Raw genomic sequence first — 18,103 nt, forward strand, 5'->3', positions numbered from 1 at the left:
AAATGTTCAGGAGAAAAACATTTTAATCAGCGATCTCTATGGATAATCACATGGCTTATTATCTACATGACTGATATTACATCGTACAAAATGAAAATAATTAAATTCCTCTTTTTCAAACAAGCTCACATAGGGGGCAAGAGCAACAGCGCTAATGTCAATCTGTGTACAATATGCACACTTGGGAGGAATAGAAAATTGAAAAAAGGGTCACTGCTTGCTGAGGAGCGTTACAAATGTTCGACTTTCACTGTAAAACATTTCAGATGACTCTGTTCAGGTATAAATAAGAGAATCAAGTAGAAAGAGTTCAATTCGAGGAGCGTCAGAGTCTGCTCGAGTTGGACAGCCTCGAGCGTCAGTGTTCCCATCTCCACACATAAGGACAAAGTCTTTGTCGAAGAATGATACAAAGGGCAATCCGTTTTGTTATCTCACAAGCAAGCAGGCCGCACGGGACATCAGTTGTCCGTCAAGGAGACGCCGTGTGGGTCCTCCAGTGTATGCTCGTTTCACCGTGGGATCCGTTTACTGATTGTTCTTTGCTTTGGCATGTGTGAGGATGTGAGACTTGAGGTTGGTGGACTGGGCAAATTTCTTGTTGCAGCCGTCAAAAGGGCACACGTACGGGCGGTCCCCCGTGTGGATGCGCACATGGGTGCGCAAGTTAAAGTCCAGGGAGAATCTCTTGCCACAGCCCTCAAATGTGCACTAGGAACGAGAAAAATAAAATCACACCACAGACATTTGGATTACGTACGTTTATTTAGAGCAGGGCTTCTCAAACTTTTGCGGCCCTATTTTTCCAAGGACCACCCTTTAAGGCTGCATGTGTCTCTTTGCTTTGTTTTTTTCTCTTTTTTTTCCTGCAAAGTGTAAATGTCACGGCGCTGTGCAACTGTGACTGGCTTTTCAAACCTCCTGTTTTTCCTCCCTTTATTAAAGCCAATCCAAGAACAAGCGCTAGGAATTTGAGACTTACAATTCACACATCAGACTGCTGTGCTACAATCCGTCTATTTTTGTATCTATCCCTATCAAACGAACCAAGAAATTAAAAAACATCGTACTCAAACTCTTAACATGAACAAGGACCCATTTCATTTAAACATAACTGATCTGATCAGAACAATCGGGTTTTTTCCCCAGGATAAATGTCTGTTATTTTATGGGATAAGTGGATTGAAAATATACCTCAAACCTTATTGTAATATATGCCTTTTGTTTTGGAAAAGATACCCATTGAATTGATGATTCAAAAATGAACTAAATAAATAAAAAGCCCCTTTCCCAAGCAAACTACGGGACTTTACCCAGTAATAATTCACCTGTATTTGTGCAGCAATGACCGATTTATGTGATGACACATCACAACCGCATCAACGCTTTTCATTGGCATAATTCTGAGAGCAGGGAGGAGTAATTGTTCAATACAATTGTTTAACTGTGGAGTTATGGCACTTTAAACAGAACAAAATGTATGACAAATTATTTTGTGCCCACACAAATCTAAGGCCAGCAGGTCTGGGTAAGATAAGATAAAACCCCCAGTTTGAGAAGCATCGCTGTCGAGAACGCTACAAATGAAGTGACCCACCTGGAAAGGTTTCTCTCCCGTGTGTACAAGTTGATGTCTTTTCAGTTTGGAGCTCTCCACAAAGGCTTTGCCGCACTCGGCGCAGACGTGCACACGAGGCCCGTGGGTGTGCAAGTGCTTCCTCATTGCAGAATTGTCCCTGAACATCTTGGTGCAGCCCTGAGGACAACACACATTAGGGATACCCGTGCAAGTTTGTAACCTACCATATTCCATAATTTATATCATACTATACTTGTATCAGTACTTTCTTGTTACTGCTTTCTTTTATTTCTATCCTAACAAGTTAAACAACAGTGAAAGTGAGTATTGCCAATAAAATATTCTCTAAATATGCTACATTGGTGTAGGTGTGCCCATCACGAAAAAAGCTACAGAATTGCAGACGGCGGCCTATGGGGCGATGTGAAGGCTACTCTCAAAAGTATTTATGCATTATTGTTAACTTCCCAGTTGACAATTGTGGAGTTAATGACGTGCAATTTAGGTGTGTGCACGTGTTTCCGTATTCTAAGTTGAGACCATTATCCAAGATGGCACCGTAGTTGGCAGCTGTCGACAAGAGCTCATCAAGAGCTTTTGTTTTGTGCTTTTGCTGTTTTTGTCTTTTGTTTTGTCATATGCTGTTTGTTGTCCTTTGTGTGGACTGTTTTCAGTGTTCTGCCCACGACATTCGTCGAAGGAGAAGATTCTGTGCTTGATGGGTGCGCCCTCTAGGCAGCACGCGTGTACCAGTACTGATTTTGAATTCGCTTGCATTACCCAGTGAGGTACGCACCGCTCATGTGCACAATTACCACGGCGCGCAAAGTCTACACATGACTGACATCGATTTAATTTTCAATATTAATATCTTGAATGTCATAATCTAGATATAATAATGAAATACCACCCAGACGGAGTAGCTACACAACAGATGAATTACTTTAGATTGGGTGAATTATCAATTTTACCTCTTAATTTGAATTTGCATGTGTTAACGCTTTTGGAGAAAAATGACATGACAGATGAAGAGCAGGGCACCCACTTTGTGTGGACAGGCTATCGTCCGGGGCGCGTCATCCTCTTTCACTTTCTTTGGCTTCATCCTGGAAGTTTAAACACAAAATATAATCATGATTTGACTGTGGATAACGCTTCCAGGGTATTTCGAATGAGCGCATACGTACCTCGCGAACTCTGCCAGCTGTTTGGGGTCAGAGAGGTCGATGCCCGGGATGCCACCTGGAGGCAGCTTCTTCCCCGTCATGTACTCTGAATAGTCAGGAGGAGAGTTTTCACCCGTGATTTGCTCTTCATGGTCAATGTCCTTCTTGTCATCTAAATCACATAGTTGTAATTCAATAAATGCAGATAAAGACAAATGGACCCCATCACAAAGTAAAGCACTTGTATACTATCAGATATATAGGCGTGCGTTGTGAATATTGTATCAGAGTTGGTTTCCGGTGCATTTAGAAGTAATTTTAAAAAAGTAATCCACGTCTTCGTTACAATCTTGCCTGGATTATTGTAGTGCACTTTATTTTGGCCCAAAATATTGCTGCTCACCTCCTACCTGATGCTCATAGGAGGGAGCACAAAACTCCAATGATGGACTCCCTACACTGGCTCCCGGACATTTCAGAGTTACCTTTTAGATTATTTCGTTTGTTTTCAAACCTTTAATGGTTTGTACACACCTAACCTCTCTGAGCTCCTCCAATACTACATACCTGCCTGTTGCCACAGGTCTATGGACCAAAAGGTACTGAAGGTACCGAGAACTAAGTGGAGGCACAGAGGTAATTGAGCCTTTTCCAATGCCAGTCCCTCCCTTTGGAATGACCTATTCAACATTAGGCAAGTCCTCCTCTCTTGTCAATTTTTCCATCCATCCATCCATCTTCTACCGCTTATCCGGGGCCGGGTCGCGGGGGCAACAGCTTTAGCAGGGAAGCCCAGACTTCCCTCTCCCTAGCTACTTCTTCCAGCTCTCCCCGGGGGATCCCGAGGCGTTCCCAGGCCAGCTGGGTGACATAGTCACTCCAGCGTGTCCTGGGTCTTCCCCGGGGTCTCCTCCCGGTGGGACATGCCCGGAACACCTCACCAGGGAGGCGTTCAGGAGGCATCCGAATCAGATGCCCAAGCCACCTCATCTGGCTCCTCTCGATGTGGAGGAGAAGCGGCTCGACTCTGAGCCCCTCCCGGATGACCGAGCTTCTCACCTTATCTCTAAGGGAGAGCCCGGACACCCTGCGGAGAAAACTCATTTCGGCCGCTTGTATCCGGGATCTCGTTCTTTCGGTCACGACCCATAGCTCGTGACCATAGATGAGGGTTGGAACGTAGATCGACCGGTAAATTGAGAGCTTCGCCCTTTGGCTCAGCTCCTTCTTCACCACGACAGACCGATACAACGTCCGCATCACAGCAGACGCTGCACCGATCCGCCTGTCGATCTCTCGCTCCCTCCTGCCCTCACTCGTGAACAAGACCCCAAGATACTTAAACTCCTCCACTTGGGGCAAGATCTCTCCCCCGACCCGGAGGGGGCACTCCACCCTTTTCCGACTGAGGACCATGGTTTCAGATTTGGAGGTGCTGATTTTCATCCCAACCGCTTCACACTCAGCTGCGAAACGCTCCAGTGAGAGTTGGAGAGCCCCGTTTGAAGGAGCCAACAGCACCACATCATCTGCAAAAAGCAGGGATGCAATACTGAGGCCACCAAAACGGACGCCCTCAACGCTTCGGCTGCGCCTAGAAATTCTGTCCATAAAGATTATGAAGAGAATCGGCGACAAAGGGCAGCCTTGGCGGAGTCCTACCCTCACTGGAAACGATTCCGACTTACTGCCGGCAATGCGAACCAAACTCTGACATCGGTGGTATAGTGACCGAATAGCCCGTATCAGGGGGTTCGGTACCCCATACCCACGAAGCACCCCCCACAGAACTCCCCGAGGGACACGGTCAAACGCCTTCTCCAAGTCCACAAAACACATGTAGACTGGTTGGGCGAATTCCCACATACCCTCGAGGACCCTGCTAAGGGTGTAGAGCTGGTCCACTGTTCCACGGCCGGGACGAAAACCACACTGCTCCTCCTCAATCTGAGGCTCGACTTCCTGACGGACCCTCCTCTCCAGCACCCCTGAATAGACCTTACCAGGGAGGCTGAGGAGTGTGATCCCTCTGTAGTTGGAACACACCCTCCGGTCCCCCCTTTTAAAAAGAGGGACTACCACCCCGGTCTGCCAATCCAGAGGCACTCTCCCCGTTGACCACGCGATGTTGCAGAGGCGTGTCAACCAGGACAGCCCCACAACATCCAGAGCCTTGAGGAACTCCGGGCGGATCTCATCCACCCCTGGGGCCCTGCCACCGAGGAGCTTTTTAACCACATCGGTGACTTCAACCACAGAGATAGGAGAGCCCACCTCAGGGTCCTCAGACTCTGCTTCCTCCAAGGAAGACGTGTTGGTGGAGTTGAGGAGGTCTTCGAAGTACTCTGCCCACCGGTTCACAACGTCCCGAGTCGAAGTCAGCAGCGCCCCATCCCCACTGTACACAGTGTTAGTGGTGCACTGCTTCCCCCTCCTGAGACGTCGGATGGTGGACCAGAATTTCCTCGAAGCCGTCCGGAAGTCGGCTTCCATGGCCTCACCGAACTCTTCCCACGCTCGGGTTTTTGCCTCGGCGACCACCGAAGCTGCGTTCCGCTTGGCCAGTCGATACCCGTCAGCTGCCTCTGGGGTCCCACAGGCCATAAAGGCTCGATAGGACTCCTTCTTCAGCTTGACGGCATCCCTTACTGCTGGTGTCCACCAGCGAGTACGAGGGTTGCCGCCACGACAGGCACCAACCACCTTACGGCCACAACTCAGATTGGCCGCCTCAACAATAGAGGCACGGAACATGGTCCACTCGGACTCAATGTCCCCCGTCTCCCCCGGAACATGGGAAAAGCTCTGTCGGAGGTGGGAGTTGAAACTCCTTCTGACAGGGGATTCTGCCAGACGCTCCCAACAAACCCTCACAATACGTTTGGGTCTGCCAGGACGGACCGGCATCTTCCCCCACCATCGGAGCCTACTCACCACCAGGTGGTGATCAGTTGACAGCTCCGCCCCTCTCTTCACCCGAGTGTCCAAAACATGCGGCCGCAAATCCGATGATACAACCACAAGGTCGATCATCGAACTACGAAACTCCAATTAAAACACACTTTGATTCTATGGCTTTTGACTCAACACGAGGCTCGGTGTTGCTGTAGTGTGTTATGGTTTTTGGTGTAATGGTGTTATTGGTTTGATGTTTTTCACCGTCTTTGCTCTTGCATGACTGATTTTCTCTCCATGTACATACTTTGTATGCAGCGATGGTTGTTCGACATTGCTCTCTAAATTAAGTTGAGTTAGAGAACAAACTGTGCACAAAGTACTCAAATACTGAACGGGTTCAAAGATTTGATAAAGTAAATCAAATTCACCTATAAAAGTACTCATGGTTTTAAGGTCATCTTGAAATTCAAAACCCCAGCTCCTAATATTCCTAACTTTTTGTGGGCAGTCGATGTTCCTTCCCTTCAAAACGGTTTGCAAACGCTGCTTTGTATCGTATGCAAGATGCATGGCTGCTGAACGTTAACCACGACAAGACTACGCTTTGGAAAACAATCCAAAGGGCTAGTTTGACATAATTAATACCTGACGATCTAATGCATCATAATCATTATAAAATGTTTGTTTCTGTGTTTCCATGCAAATTCTAAAAAGGTCGTCTCTATAATCTGCCGGCGTTTAACGTGATAAACAGTGAAGGTTGAAAAAGGATAAAAACCGAGGGTCATTGAAGGCACCGCCTCCACCAGAATGAAGTGCGCCATAAAGGCCTAGCTACAAGCTAGCGGATCCGGGAGTGGGGCTGCACTCGCCGCCATCTTCGTGGGTCAAATAAACGCCATTTTTTCGGGCCGCCATACTTTCTCGACCGGGGAAATATGGCGGCGCCCATCGGCACAGAAAACATGGCTTCCCATAAAAACAAAAACACTCCAATTGAAGTCCAAACGGTGTTTTCGAATTGTAAATTGCGAGTTAACTTTTGACGGAGGAAAAGGCCTCGGTGGAGGCCTCGTAACGACGACACACACATATCGAGAACAAAGCCATTACAGGAATTCACTCCAAACTTACCCGAAGCCCACATAGTAACAGAGAACTCCCCTTCCAACGTCTTTATCTGCACTTGTTTCTGTTCCCATTTCCTACCCATGTCCGCGCTGCTTAGATAGCTCTTTTTGCCCGATTTCTTTCCACTTCCAGCCCTCTTTATTCGGCCGGCTGTCGAGCTTCTCCCCGCGACTGTGACGAGAGTCTGTTCGATGTAGTCCTCTTCCACGGCGGGCACCGGGATGAGGATTTGGTCCTGGTAGCCGTCATCCGTGTGCAGTTCCGAGTCGTCCTCCCCCACGACCTCCTCCCGGGTCTGCACCAGAATCACCTCTTGGTGCGGGAGGATCGAGTGCGGGTCGTCCGTGTCAAGCGTTTGTAAAGCGATCATGGGCTGGTGCTCGTCGTCATCCCCGACAACAGTTGTTTCGATGGTCTCCACTTCGATCTCGTGCAACTCCACGATTTCGGCGGGCATTTCCGAGCCGTCCGCCTCAATGTACAAGGTGTCCCCCGAAGCCATGACTTGTTATTCCGTTCTTGTATCCCCTCCACTTTCGAACGCTTTATTTAGTCCAACTGCGCCTTCTCCTCTGTGTACTCTGCTGCCTCCTCCCTCTCCGACAACTCACAGTCACAACGTGTACTCTCGTCGCCACTCTGCTCCACTTAGCAACTCTCGCGTGATTTTGGTCATATGTCGGTAGATAGCGAGATTGATAGATGTTTGAAGAAAGAAATACTACCATTCGTGAAAAGGTTGTCACACACTTACAACAAAGGTTGTAAGACAATTATCTTGTCAAATGTTATCTTCTCATTTGAGAAATAATTGTATAATTTGATCACTTATGATGTACTGTTCAATGTAAAATTAAAAGTTTTTCATAAGTTACTTTTTTTTCCAGATTTGCACAATGGAGGCTTTCAATAAAGTGTAAATAACCCCACAAAAATGAAAAAAAAAACGTTGTCATCTAGTTTACACACTATTACACTCACCTCAATTTAATGAAGTGGAAATATCGCCCTCCAAAACATGATAGGAAGTTTTGTTTTTGCTTTTGAATGTTGCTTTATTTCTCTCTTTTTTTGTGGTGAGGTGTTTTTTCTTCAGCAATTAAAGATTTTTTTTTTAATGCAAAAGTGACCTTTGCACTGGAAGAATAGAATCCAGGTTATGGTGTAGTTTGTTTCAAATCCTCTGTTTTGGGGTTAGGTTTGTCGATGTTTTTTATACATGCGTTGAGAAACGTATGAGGAAAAATATTCAGAGCACGCATTTTACACGTGCACATATTTTGTCCACACTAAATACTGTGTTATTTGGCATCTCATTAGTAAATGCGTGGTCCTCTGTGGCTCTCAAGTAGCACTGCTGAAAGATTGGGGCAATAATTATTTTGATTTTTTTTTTTCGAGGTACTTGCTTTCGCCCTCTAACAAGCGTAAGGTTACAGGCACATTGGAGCAGGTGCAGCGCCAAATGGAGCAACAAGGGGAGGAGACGAGAGTAAGGTGGAGGGAGCTGAGTTGACACACCTGCTGAATTACGGCGTCCTACCTGTTCGAGTGGGCGTGGTCAGTGTTCGCCAGTGTGTGTGCGCGCGCGTGTGTGTGTTGTACTACAAGTTGGAACGGTGCGGGCTAGGCCAGCCACACCGCACTTCCTCGCTCCACTACTTGCCTCCACTCCGTTCCATTCACTCGGCAGGGGAGGACGACATGGACAAGACAGGTGGAAGGGGCGACTTCGAATGGGTCTATAACGACCAGCCACACACGGCCAGGAGGAAAGAGATACTGGGTGAGTGAGACATAACGCGGTCAAGGACACGCGAGCATTTTTTTTTTTGGTTTATCAAAAAAAAAAAAAAAAGGAACAAGTGCTCTGATCCGGTTGAACCAGTTTACTAGCTCTGACTCAACCAGTCATCACTGCTCACCAGATGCAAAGAAAGTGAACGCCACTGGGGATACCTGCATGAAGTCTGAAGTCACTCTTTACCTAACCTTTATTGAGCACATATTTGACATTAGAAAAACCTCGCGACCAGGGGCGTTTGCAGACCCTCTTGGGGCCCTTGGACAGAAGGAACCCCAGGCCCCCCACCCTGAAAAAAGGACGATGGATGGGCAAAAATTTGAGATAATAGTTCAGTTTGGACAAATCAAGTTATTTTGCAAAAAAAAGAAAAATGACATAGGTAATGATGTCATCTTGTTCTGTATAAACAAATTCAAACAGGCATATCTGTAGTCTAACACTATGATTGTCAGTCATTTTTGTTTCCTTCAGGAAAACAAGACAAAACACTATAAATTCAATGAATAAGTAGAGTTCAGTTGCCTCAATTCAACCTTATCTACCACGGAGTGTGTAGATCACAGGCAGACATACACATTTTTTAGCAAGTGTATTATCATTTTTATTGATACTATATTGTGATTGTAAATTAAAAACAATACTTGTCAGGTGGCCATTTACATTTTATTTTTGCTTTGTCAAAAAACTCCCACAGCAGTTTGACCCGTCTTTTCACCCAAGTTGCACAATGGCAGCATATTACAGCCTGAGCCATGATAATGCTTCTGAGCTGGCTTGGTAACAAGGCACATACTCTCTATTCTTTACCGCTAGGTCTGCTCTTGACAAACACACACACACACACACACAATTTTATGCATGAAAAGATGGCGTATATGGCAATCAAATGACCACAGGTCACAAGAATGTCCACAATGTCAAATGTGCTGACTCTATGTGTAAACCACAGCTGTTATCATGTGTTTATTAATGCAACCGAATGATGTCGTCATTCAAATTTTAGCTCAAGACCGAATTTGATTTTTCTTTGCTTCCCTTTCCTAAAATGTATCTTGTTTCGCAATAGTCCACTAACCCAGTGATTCTGAAACACAGTGCTGTGTGAGTCCAATTTGACTTGCTTTACTATATATAATTCATAATCAACAATACAAATATTTTCTTTCATCACCTGGCAGAGAGTACAATAAAACCACCTGCCATTTATAAAACAAAATAAGTCATAAAGTATGGACATTTTGTTCCATTAAAAAGGCCCAGATTTTAGACTGAGTAAGTCAATTAGTGAGTAAATGATTCTTTGCCATTTTGGTGACTTTTTTTGTTTGGGGGTGGGGGTCGGTGGGGGGTTATACTGTGAGCTTTTTGTAATGGGTGCTTTGAATTAATACGTTTTGGAAACACAACTGACGGTGGTGCAGTAAGATATTCATTTTTATTTTTGCCATTACTTGGGTGGCAGCATTATTAAAAAGAAAACAATTAAAAGGGGGGGGGGAGCAAAACTGCTGAGTGGGCTTCATTCTTTTTATGCTCACTGAACTTAATTCTTATGATTTGAGTGTTTGACTTTTTCCTAAATTGCCTATTTTTCCAAATTGGCGCCAGAAAAACACCAACAGTGTCCTTTTTGTTTGTTGTTGTTATATTTGCAGGTGTGAAAGAACACAATAGGTTGCTTGACACCTCGAAACCATTAAATATTAAAGGGTTGTATTTTGAATCCTCCTCAACCCCGCGGAGCGGAAAATCCAGAAGGTTATGTTCGAAGTTATCTCACCTTATCATGTGGCTATTGTGATGAGCGCTGACTGTTATCTGACGGCAACATTTGTTTTTTTCCAGTTCAACAATGCTTGGGTGCCGTGAATCATCCGCTGTTAACGATCAGATGAAAGCAGAGGATGACTTCCACATCCTACACGCTAGATGAGCTAAAATCATAGAAGTCAAATCCGTGTTTTTATGACATCTGGTTATTCATTTAACTTCACGCCCTACATGGATGGCATAGCGCACACAAAACAAATACAAGATGAAAGATTTAGCAACACGCCTGTGTGACAGAACAAACAAACAAACAAGTCCATTAGTGGTGATAGTGCGTCACAGCCTTTCAAAATGAATACATTCTTTGGTTGAGGTTATGTGTATACACTCAGAGTTTAATTCATCATTCCTGTGAAAAAAGGAATAGTTGCAAGGAGGGCAATTGAGTTAAATATTAACACTGTTAAGAAGGATCGGTCAAATGAAAGGCAGATCGTATCTTGGGGACAGAAATGCCATTCAATCATATTACAAGTCTTGGTGCTTTTCACTTTTTTTTTTCGCCATTCAGGTTTTTGGTTCATGTTGGAGCCATTGACTCTGTGTTTGAAGGACTTTCGGTCAATGGGCCAACGGATGTTCATTAGTTATAAAAACACACCTATGTTGACATGCAGGTGCATCTACACCCCCCCCCCCCAAACCCCCCCTTCCCGCACATCTCCAAAAATTACATGGCTACTTAAGAGCAATCCTAGAACAATATTTTTAACAGAAATGTCAGACATGGGATCTGTATGTTCATTTCCAGGCAGTCGATACTTGGTTGTGCCTCCTTTTGCTTGAATGACATCGTCCGTTGGGCGTGGCATGAAGGCAAAAAGCCCGTGGCACTGCTCAGGTGTTGCAGAAGCTCAGGTTGCTTTGGTAACGGCCTGCGAGTCATCCGCTTTGTTTGGTCTGGTGTCGCTTATCTTCCTCTTGACCATGCGAAATGAATCGATCCTCGATGGGGTTTAGGTCAGGGGAATTTACTGGTCAGGCGGTAACACACACCAACAGTAACCAATGAGGATTTCGACAATAAGATTAAGATTTCTCTTATTATATATGGTGTTAAATTTCTCCAATTCGAAGAGAAGTGTGTGTGCGTGTTCCTGAAAATCTCCAAACAAAATACACAAACCGTTCAAATATTGACTTTCCAATCAGGGTTACTTCTCTAATGTTTTTCGTCACGGTTCAGCAGCAAAGGAACAACTTTGCCAATTAAAATTAAAAAAAGAAGAATGGGCAGCTTCCTTCAACTCTTTTTGGACATATCAGTGTTTCATCCATTGAAGAGTATACCAAAGTAAATTGTCATTATTGGGTTGCAAATCCCTTTGAAAAAAATTGCATTTCAATTGATGTCAGACTTTTTTTTTTTCCAAAGTAACAAATTGACAGGCAGCGGAATAAGTTGTATTTCAGGGATAATATTTATCTTTGTATGAGTCTGTTGTTGTTGTGCACTTCAAAAGCCTCACAAGTCTCTTATGAATAAAATGTTTTATTATTATTAATTTATATTATGGGTGATCTGACCAAGGTTTTCGTCCCTTGATTCTGATACAGATCACATGGATTAGCTGCACATTTATCAGTTTTGGAGCGGCATGCTAACGATTATTTTAACTCATTCACTCCCAAAGACGTTTTTAAACGTCTTTTCAGACTTGGTCTAGAATTGGCTGGTCCTGAATGAGTTAATAATCAATTTATGTCAGTAATTGTCACGATTCCTTGATGAATCAGATTTCAAAAAAACATTTCCAGCATAAATGTCACCCTTTTATGATACAAAACCAATACATTGTACTTGGGCTGGTCTCTAGTTGGCTGCAGGCTGCCAAGTAGGAGCTGCGGGAGATCTCTTTTTTTTTTTTTTTTTTTGTCCTCGACAATGAAAGGCATTGATATACATAAACAAATCACGTACTTTTCTACGGAAATTGGGCAAGCACGATCCGTGGCTGACAAATCGGAGCACTACTAGTTTGTATACATGGAATGACTACTGACATATTTAGTCCCATAATGAGCCATGCAACCAGTTTGGGGTCCGTCGTCAGTCGCGGGGCACATGTGGAGATGGACAGCCATTCACACTGGCATTCCCTTAGTCAACGATTGGGAAGTGAATCCGCAATCAGATCAAGGCACCACTAAACCATCAGAGACCCACTTTCCAATCATGTACTGTAATCTGAAAGGAATGGTACAATAGTCTCGTTGTATTTCAAAAAGTTGTGTTTCTGAAAGCTATGATTGAAATATATTTACATTTGCACATGACGACTTTTTAGCTACCAGTGACCATGAGAGCTTTAGTTTGCCTAAGCAATGACTTCTAAATGGAATGATCTCTTCGGTGTTCCCCACAGCCAAGTACCCAGAGATCAAGTCCCTGATGGGTCCGGACCCCCACCTGAAGTGGGTGGTGTCGGGCATGGTGCTGTCCCAGCTCCTGGCCTGCTACCTGGTGCGCGATCTCCCCTGGAAGTGGATCTTGTTCTGGGCCTACGCCTTCGGCGGCTGCATCAACCACTCGTTGACGCTGGCCATCCACGACATTTCGCACAACGTGGCGTTTGGCAATAAGCTGGCCAAGTGGAACCGCTGGTTCGCCATGTGGGCCAACCTGCCCATCGGCGTGCCCTACTCGGCCTCCTTTAAGAAGTACCACATTGACCACCATCGCTACTTGGGCGGGGACAAGCTGGACGTGGACATTCCCACGGACTTTGAGGGCTGGTTCTTCTGCACCCCGACCAGGAAGCTGGTGTGGCTCTTCCTGCAGCCGTTCTTCTATACCCTGCGCCCGCTGCTGGTCAACCCTAAACCCGTTTGTAAACTGGAGGTCCAGAACTTTGCGGTCCAGCTGGCGGCGGATGGCGTCATCTACTATCTGTGGGGACTCAAGCCGGTGGTTTACCTCATCGCCGGATCCATCTTGTGCATGGGACTGCACCCCATCTCTGGACATTTCATCGCCGAACACTACATGTTCATGAAAGGGCACGAGACGTACTCCTACTACGGAGCGCTCAACTTGATCACCTTCAATGTTGGCTATCACATGGAGCACCACGACTTCCCAAGCATACCCGGCAGTAAGCTACCTCAGGTGAGGCCATGGTCTTTTTTTTTTTTTTTTAAATCATCATCATATTGGCGACGTGACACGCGGCTGCCATCGTTTTGGAATTTTCACTCCCCAATTTAATGCCTCTAAAATCTTCCACAACAAACACATTCACGAAAAACAATTTTAGCTGCTGAAGTGCTTGAAGCCACACTGCTTTTGTCACCAGTTATCTTCCATTTGCACTAGTTAATGCTGGGCTTACACCCAACGATTTCCACAGTCTCAGACTAAAAACTGAAAATCAGAAGGAAGTTTAAGAGTTTCACTGGAGTCACGGCCAGCTCCTGTTATCTCGATCATTTAGTGTAAGATGATCATCTCTAGGCGGCCCGGTAGTCCAGTGGTTAGCACGTCGGCTTCACAGTGCAGAGGTTCTGGGTTCGATTCCAGCGCCGGCCTCCCTGTGTGGAGTTTGCATGTTCTCCCCGGGCCTGCGTGGGTTTTCTCCGGGTGCTCCGGTTTCCTCCCACATTCCAAAAAAAACATGCATGTCAGGCTGATTGGACGCTCTAAATTGTCCCTAGGTGTGAGTGTGGGCGTGGATGGTTGTTCGTCTCTGTGTGCCCTGCGATTGGCTGGCAACTGATTCAGGGTGTCCCCCGCCTACTGCCCGGAGATGGCTGGGATAGGCTCCAGCACCCCCCGCGACCCTAGTGAGGATCAAGCGGTTCGGAAAATGGATGGATGGTTGGATGGATGATCATCTCTGCTGGTTTTTGATAAGTCTTACCTTCGTCCGGGCCTCACGATAAAATCAGACGTGTTGGATATTATCACAAGTCATAGCTCATTGCGTGACGTGACACAAACGCCAACCAATAGTTGAGCGCTCACAAATCCGGAAGTGGGGAACTTTGCAAAGAATCGTGAGAGTGGCACGGACATTGGGGAAACACCGGCAAAAAAAGAATGGGGAAAGTTTACATTGTCGGGAAAATAATGCTTGAATAGAAGAATTGAGTTGCCGTCTTGTAAATAATCCTTTTGCAAAATCTCAGTCTGCGACGAGGCTGTGAATGAAAAACTCTCTGACTTGACTTTACACGAGAGCAAGTGTGAGTTTTCCAAGGGTCTTTTCCACAAGTTTGTCCTCTCGATGAAGTCTGTGCGTGTCGGCAAAACCATGCAAGCATGCTGTTGGGCTTTCTGGGTTCGCTTGCGTGACTGGGACTTACAGTAGGTGCGGCCCGTCGTGGACTAAACTAAACAAAAAGGTGTTCATCAGATGGAACGTCACACCGGGTAACTGATTAACCAATACCGCTTGCATGCCTCAAAAAAAAAAAGGCTGCGGGCTGCATGTCAAGAGATCACATCCACAATGAAACTAATTGTCTGTCTCGAAACCTGTTGGACCACAGCCTTTTTTTTTTTTTTAAATAAAGAAACAGCCAAAGTCATCTATGGAACAATGTATGAGGAAGTGAACGCAACTATGCACTGACTACCTCAGTTCAATGTATTCAAAGTGCACACTCCTCATCCGCCTCTCCAGCAAAGAGCTCCCATTCTCTTTCCATGTGCATTTGCATGTCAACAGAGTCACTGGAAAATAAGATGCCTGCAGTGCTATGTGAATCTCCCAGTCGGTCATTTTCGATGGCGCTTGTCCTCATTAGGCTCACGGGTGAGCTGGAGGCTATCCCAGCTGACTTTTGGCGAAAATTGAGGTACACCCTGGACCGGACGGGCAATAGTATTACACATTTCGACAAACAACCACTCGCACTCACAACCACACTTCCGGAGAATCAAGAACAAGTGGTCATTAAAGGTGAGATTTACTTCTTGGGAACTAATTTATATGAAGGGATACCAGTTTGACACGCAGTTCTGAAATGACAAATTCGCTGCAATGTATTGGGAGTCAGTCATCTGAACGGAGCCCAGGTTCAAAGCCAGAATGTCTTGACTATGAGGCAGACGTGCTAAATACAAAGATACTGTGCTGCTTGTTTAGTGAAATCGTGCACCGTCATTTATTTGTTTTTCTTTTTCTTTTTTCTTTCCTCAGCCACCCCTTCCAATGAGATCAGGAATACCTTTGAATGCATTATGGAATAAATAATAATTGATTAAAACATTGGCTTGTCCAGACAATGATTCAGTTTAACATGAACAGTCAGGCTGTTCAGGATGGCCCAATTAGGCTTCGGCCAATATGGATTCTTATTTTTGCTGAGTAAACGAATTAAACTCGTATCTCAAGGCATTACTGTCTGCTCAAATGAAGTTACAAGCTTGGTTATCAGTCAGAGGATATGTAACTATCGATGGCCTGCCCTATCTGGACGTTTCAAAATAAGTCGATAAATAAATGTGGCCCTCGAGCACAAATGTTTGCCCACCCCTGAGTTGGTGCGACGAGCTCACACAGCTTCACTCTTTACTGAACCCTGTCGTTTGCGTCTCCAGGTGAAGCAGATTGCGGCCGAGTATTATGATTCCCTGCCTCAGCACACGTCGTGGATGCGCGTGCTCTGGGACTTCGTTTTCGACGACACCATCGGCCCGTACGCCCGAATCAAGCGTGAATACAAGCCGAGCAAGCTGGAGTAGAGCAGACGTGTCACTCGTCCCAGGAAGGGCCACCGCCACGACGCCACAATGTGAATTTCACACCGCAGTCCGCGTGACGTTCACCTTCAATTGTCATTTCCTTCTTTCACTGTGCACCAAGTTCCACTTGTTTCTGTCATGCAATAGAGTTGGCCTGTCATGCATGCCATTCGAGACTACAATTAATAGCATTCAACAGTGAACATTATTTTTTTGTAAGGTCTACATTTTCATCCTTTTTTTTCGTTGCACGAGTACTGTTGTATGGTTCCTTGTGCTGCCTCTCAGTGTGATGCCAGGCCTTACACCTTCGTAGACCTTTTCAGAATGTTTGGAAACAATGGGCGCCAACGTACTTTCGGGGCGAAGAAGGGCTACCGCTGTCTTGAACTGAAAACGACGTCAAAAAACTTGTTTGGGATTGTACTGCAATTTGTTGGAAAAAAAAAGAAATGACAACCCTACAACCGAACCGAAATGAATCCAGCAGAACCTAAATGGAGTGGATAATTGCAAATGTAAATTTAGTTGCCACGACATTCTTTGAAATGGAATAAAATGCTCCCTTGGGTTGTCGGGACGTGATTTATAAAAACAATGACTGGCATAGTAGTCATCATCAGCTCTCCAGTGTGCTTTCCATTTCAGCGTTAAAAAACAAACAAACAAAAAACACGTCCGCGCCATTATTCCAAGCAAGTCCAAACAATTAGCCAGTCCTGGAATAGTGACATAAAGTTTCGCACGTTTAGTTTGTAACCAGTTCAATTAAAATGTATATTACAGCCAGCGTTCTGTCTCCCTTTCCTCACATAACATCTTTCCTACTGACACTTAAAACAATAAAAGTGTGAGGGAAGAGAAGGATAAAATCAAGGTTCAAGACATTTACACTGTTTCTCAATAGCTGCGCCTTGGTCAATAGAAATGTTTGTTGACTAACTGCTGACATCTGAGCTTTTGCTGCCCGGACGTATGTGTGACGTCATGGTGAAGGGTCTTAAATGATGGGCACAGTAGTAAAATGAGCACTGAAATGCAAGCGATTGGTCCCAATGGTGTCATTTCGGCTATTTATTTTTTTATTTTTTTTTAAGGCTCACCATGATTACTCTGTTTCAATGACGATGCTGAACTTTATTTACCTCAACCAGAAGTTCAGAGACTGGAGTCGCCAGTGAAAGCATGATAAGACTGAGAAGCCGAGTTCAGAGTCCCGAAACGTTTCATGATGACTTAATACGTTGGCGCGAATGGATTGTGCTTGCGATCAAAACACTTGGGCTGGATCAGACCTGCTGCGGGCCTACGTGTACTGTACTATATACTATACTATACTATATTATACCTACATAGATTTTGTGATGTTGTTGTTTCTATTTAAATGTATAAAGAAAATAAACATATCTTTATAAAAAGATTACTGATAAAAACATGCCTTTTGTGTTTTGTTTCTTATCATTCATTTAGTTAAGACTTTACCGAGACGAGAAAGGGGAAGGGATTATTAATTACGATGCATACATCCATTTTCCACCGCGAATCCACAGTCGGGTCGCAGGAGCAGCTGCTTCAGAAGAAGAGAAGTCATATTCCCAGGCACTTCTTCCAACACTTTCGGAGGGATCCCAAGGTGTTCCCAAGCCAGTTGGGAGATAGCGAGTGCCTTCAGCCTGTCCTAGGTTGTCCCTAGGGTCTTTCCCTAGTGGGACATCCCCGGAAAACCTCACCAGTAAGGCATCCAGGAGGCATCATAAGCAGATACCCGAGCCACTTCATCTCACTCTTCTCAATGTGGAGGAGCAGCGCTCAACTCTGAGTTCCTCCCAGTTACTTCTCAGCCTATAGCCTACAGAAAGGCATTTTTAACCGAAAAATGACCATGTATAGTACGGCTTTTTAGCCGAAAAAAACCAGAACATGTATGGTAAGGCATTTTTCACCCAAAAAATGACCATGTATAGGAAGGCATTTTTAACCGAAAAATCGACCATGGAGAGTCA

The 18,103-nt window shown here is 45.1% G+C and overlaps 2 protein-coding genes across 9 annotated transcripts in view; one reads left to right on the forward strand and one right to left on the reverse strand.

The window, feature by feature from the left end:
• Positions 1-5: 5 nt before the first annotated feature.
• yy1a (YY1 transcription factor a) lies at positions 6-7,404 on the reverse strand. 2 transcript variants are annotated; one of them, XM_086127176.1, is made up of 5 exons: positions 6,778-7,404; positions 2,767-2,851; positions 2,625-2,685; positions 1,598-1,756; positions 6-711 (listed from the first exon to the last, which is right to left on the reverse strand). In XM_086127176.1, the coding sequence occupies exons 1-5, from the start codon at positions 7,274-7,276 to the stop codon at positions 529-531; spliced, it is 987 nt and encodes a 328-aa protein (XP_085983302.1). In that variant the 5' UTR covers positions 7,277-7,404; the 3' UTR covers positions 6-528. The 2 variants fall into 2 exon arrangements, with proteins under 2 accessions (XP_085983302.1, XP_085983301.1); XM_086127175.1 differs by having other exon boundaries at positions 2,767-2,917; positions 6,778-7,402.
• Positions 7,405-8,373: 969 nt separating this feature from the next.
• Positions 8,374-18,103, forward strand: part of degs2 (delta(4)-desaturase, sphingolipid 2) — a 57,602-nt gene continuing 47,872 nt past the window's right edge. For 3 of the 7 annotated variants that reach the window (XM_086127318.1, XM_086127320.1, XM_086127317.1), the window contains exons 1-2: positions 8,374-8,560; positions 12,778-13,520. In XM_086127318.1, coding sequence (XP_085983444.1) covers positions 8,479-8,560; positions 12,778-13,520 — 825 coding nt within the window. In that variant the 5' untranslated portion in view covers positions 8,374-8,478. Of the gene's footprint in view, positions 8,561-12,777; positions 13,521-15,081; positions 17,538-18,103 lie in introns of those variants that run through there. The other 4 variants (XR_015102671.1, XM_086127316.1, XM_086127321.1 and 1 more) reach the window with 4 other exon arrangements.

The sequence above is a fragment of the Hippocampus guttulatus genome, chromosome 13, assembly GCF_054856545.1.
Source record: "Hippocampus guttulatus isolate MCC_2025c chromosome 13, RoL_Hgut_1.0, whole genome shotgun sequence".
Lineage (NCBI taxonomy): Eukaryota > Metazoa > Chordata > Actinopteri > Syngnathiformes > Syngnathidae > Hippocampus > Hippocampus guttulatus.

Excerpts from the sequence above, each read along its gene's own strand:
- yy1a (XM_086127175.1), bottom strand. The coding sequence starts at position 7,276 with ATGGCTTCGGGGGACACCTTGTACATTGAGGCGGACGGCTCGGAAATG. Across the intron at positions 2,686-2,766 it reads CAGCTGGCAGAGTTCGCGAG|GATGAAGCCAAAGAAAGTGA; the intron begins GTACGTATGCGC and ends TTAAACTTCCAG. Across the intron at positions 712-1,597 it reads CGGGAGAGAAACCTTTCCAG|TGCACATTTGAGGGCTGTGG; the intron begins GTGGGTCACTTC and ends TCTCGTTCCTAG.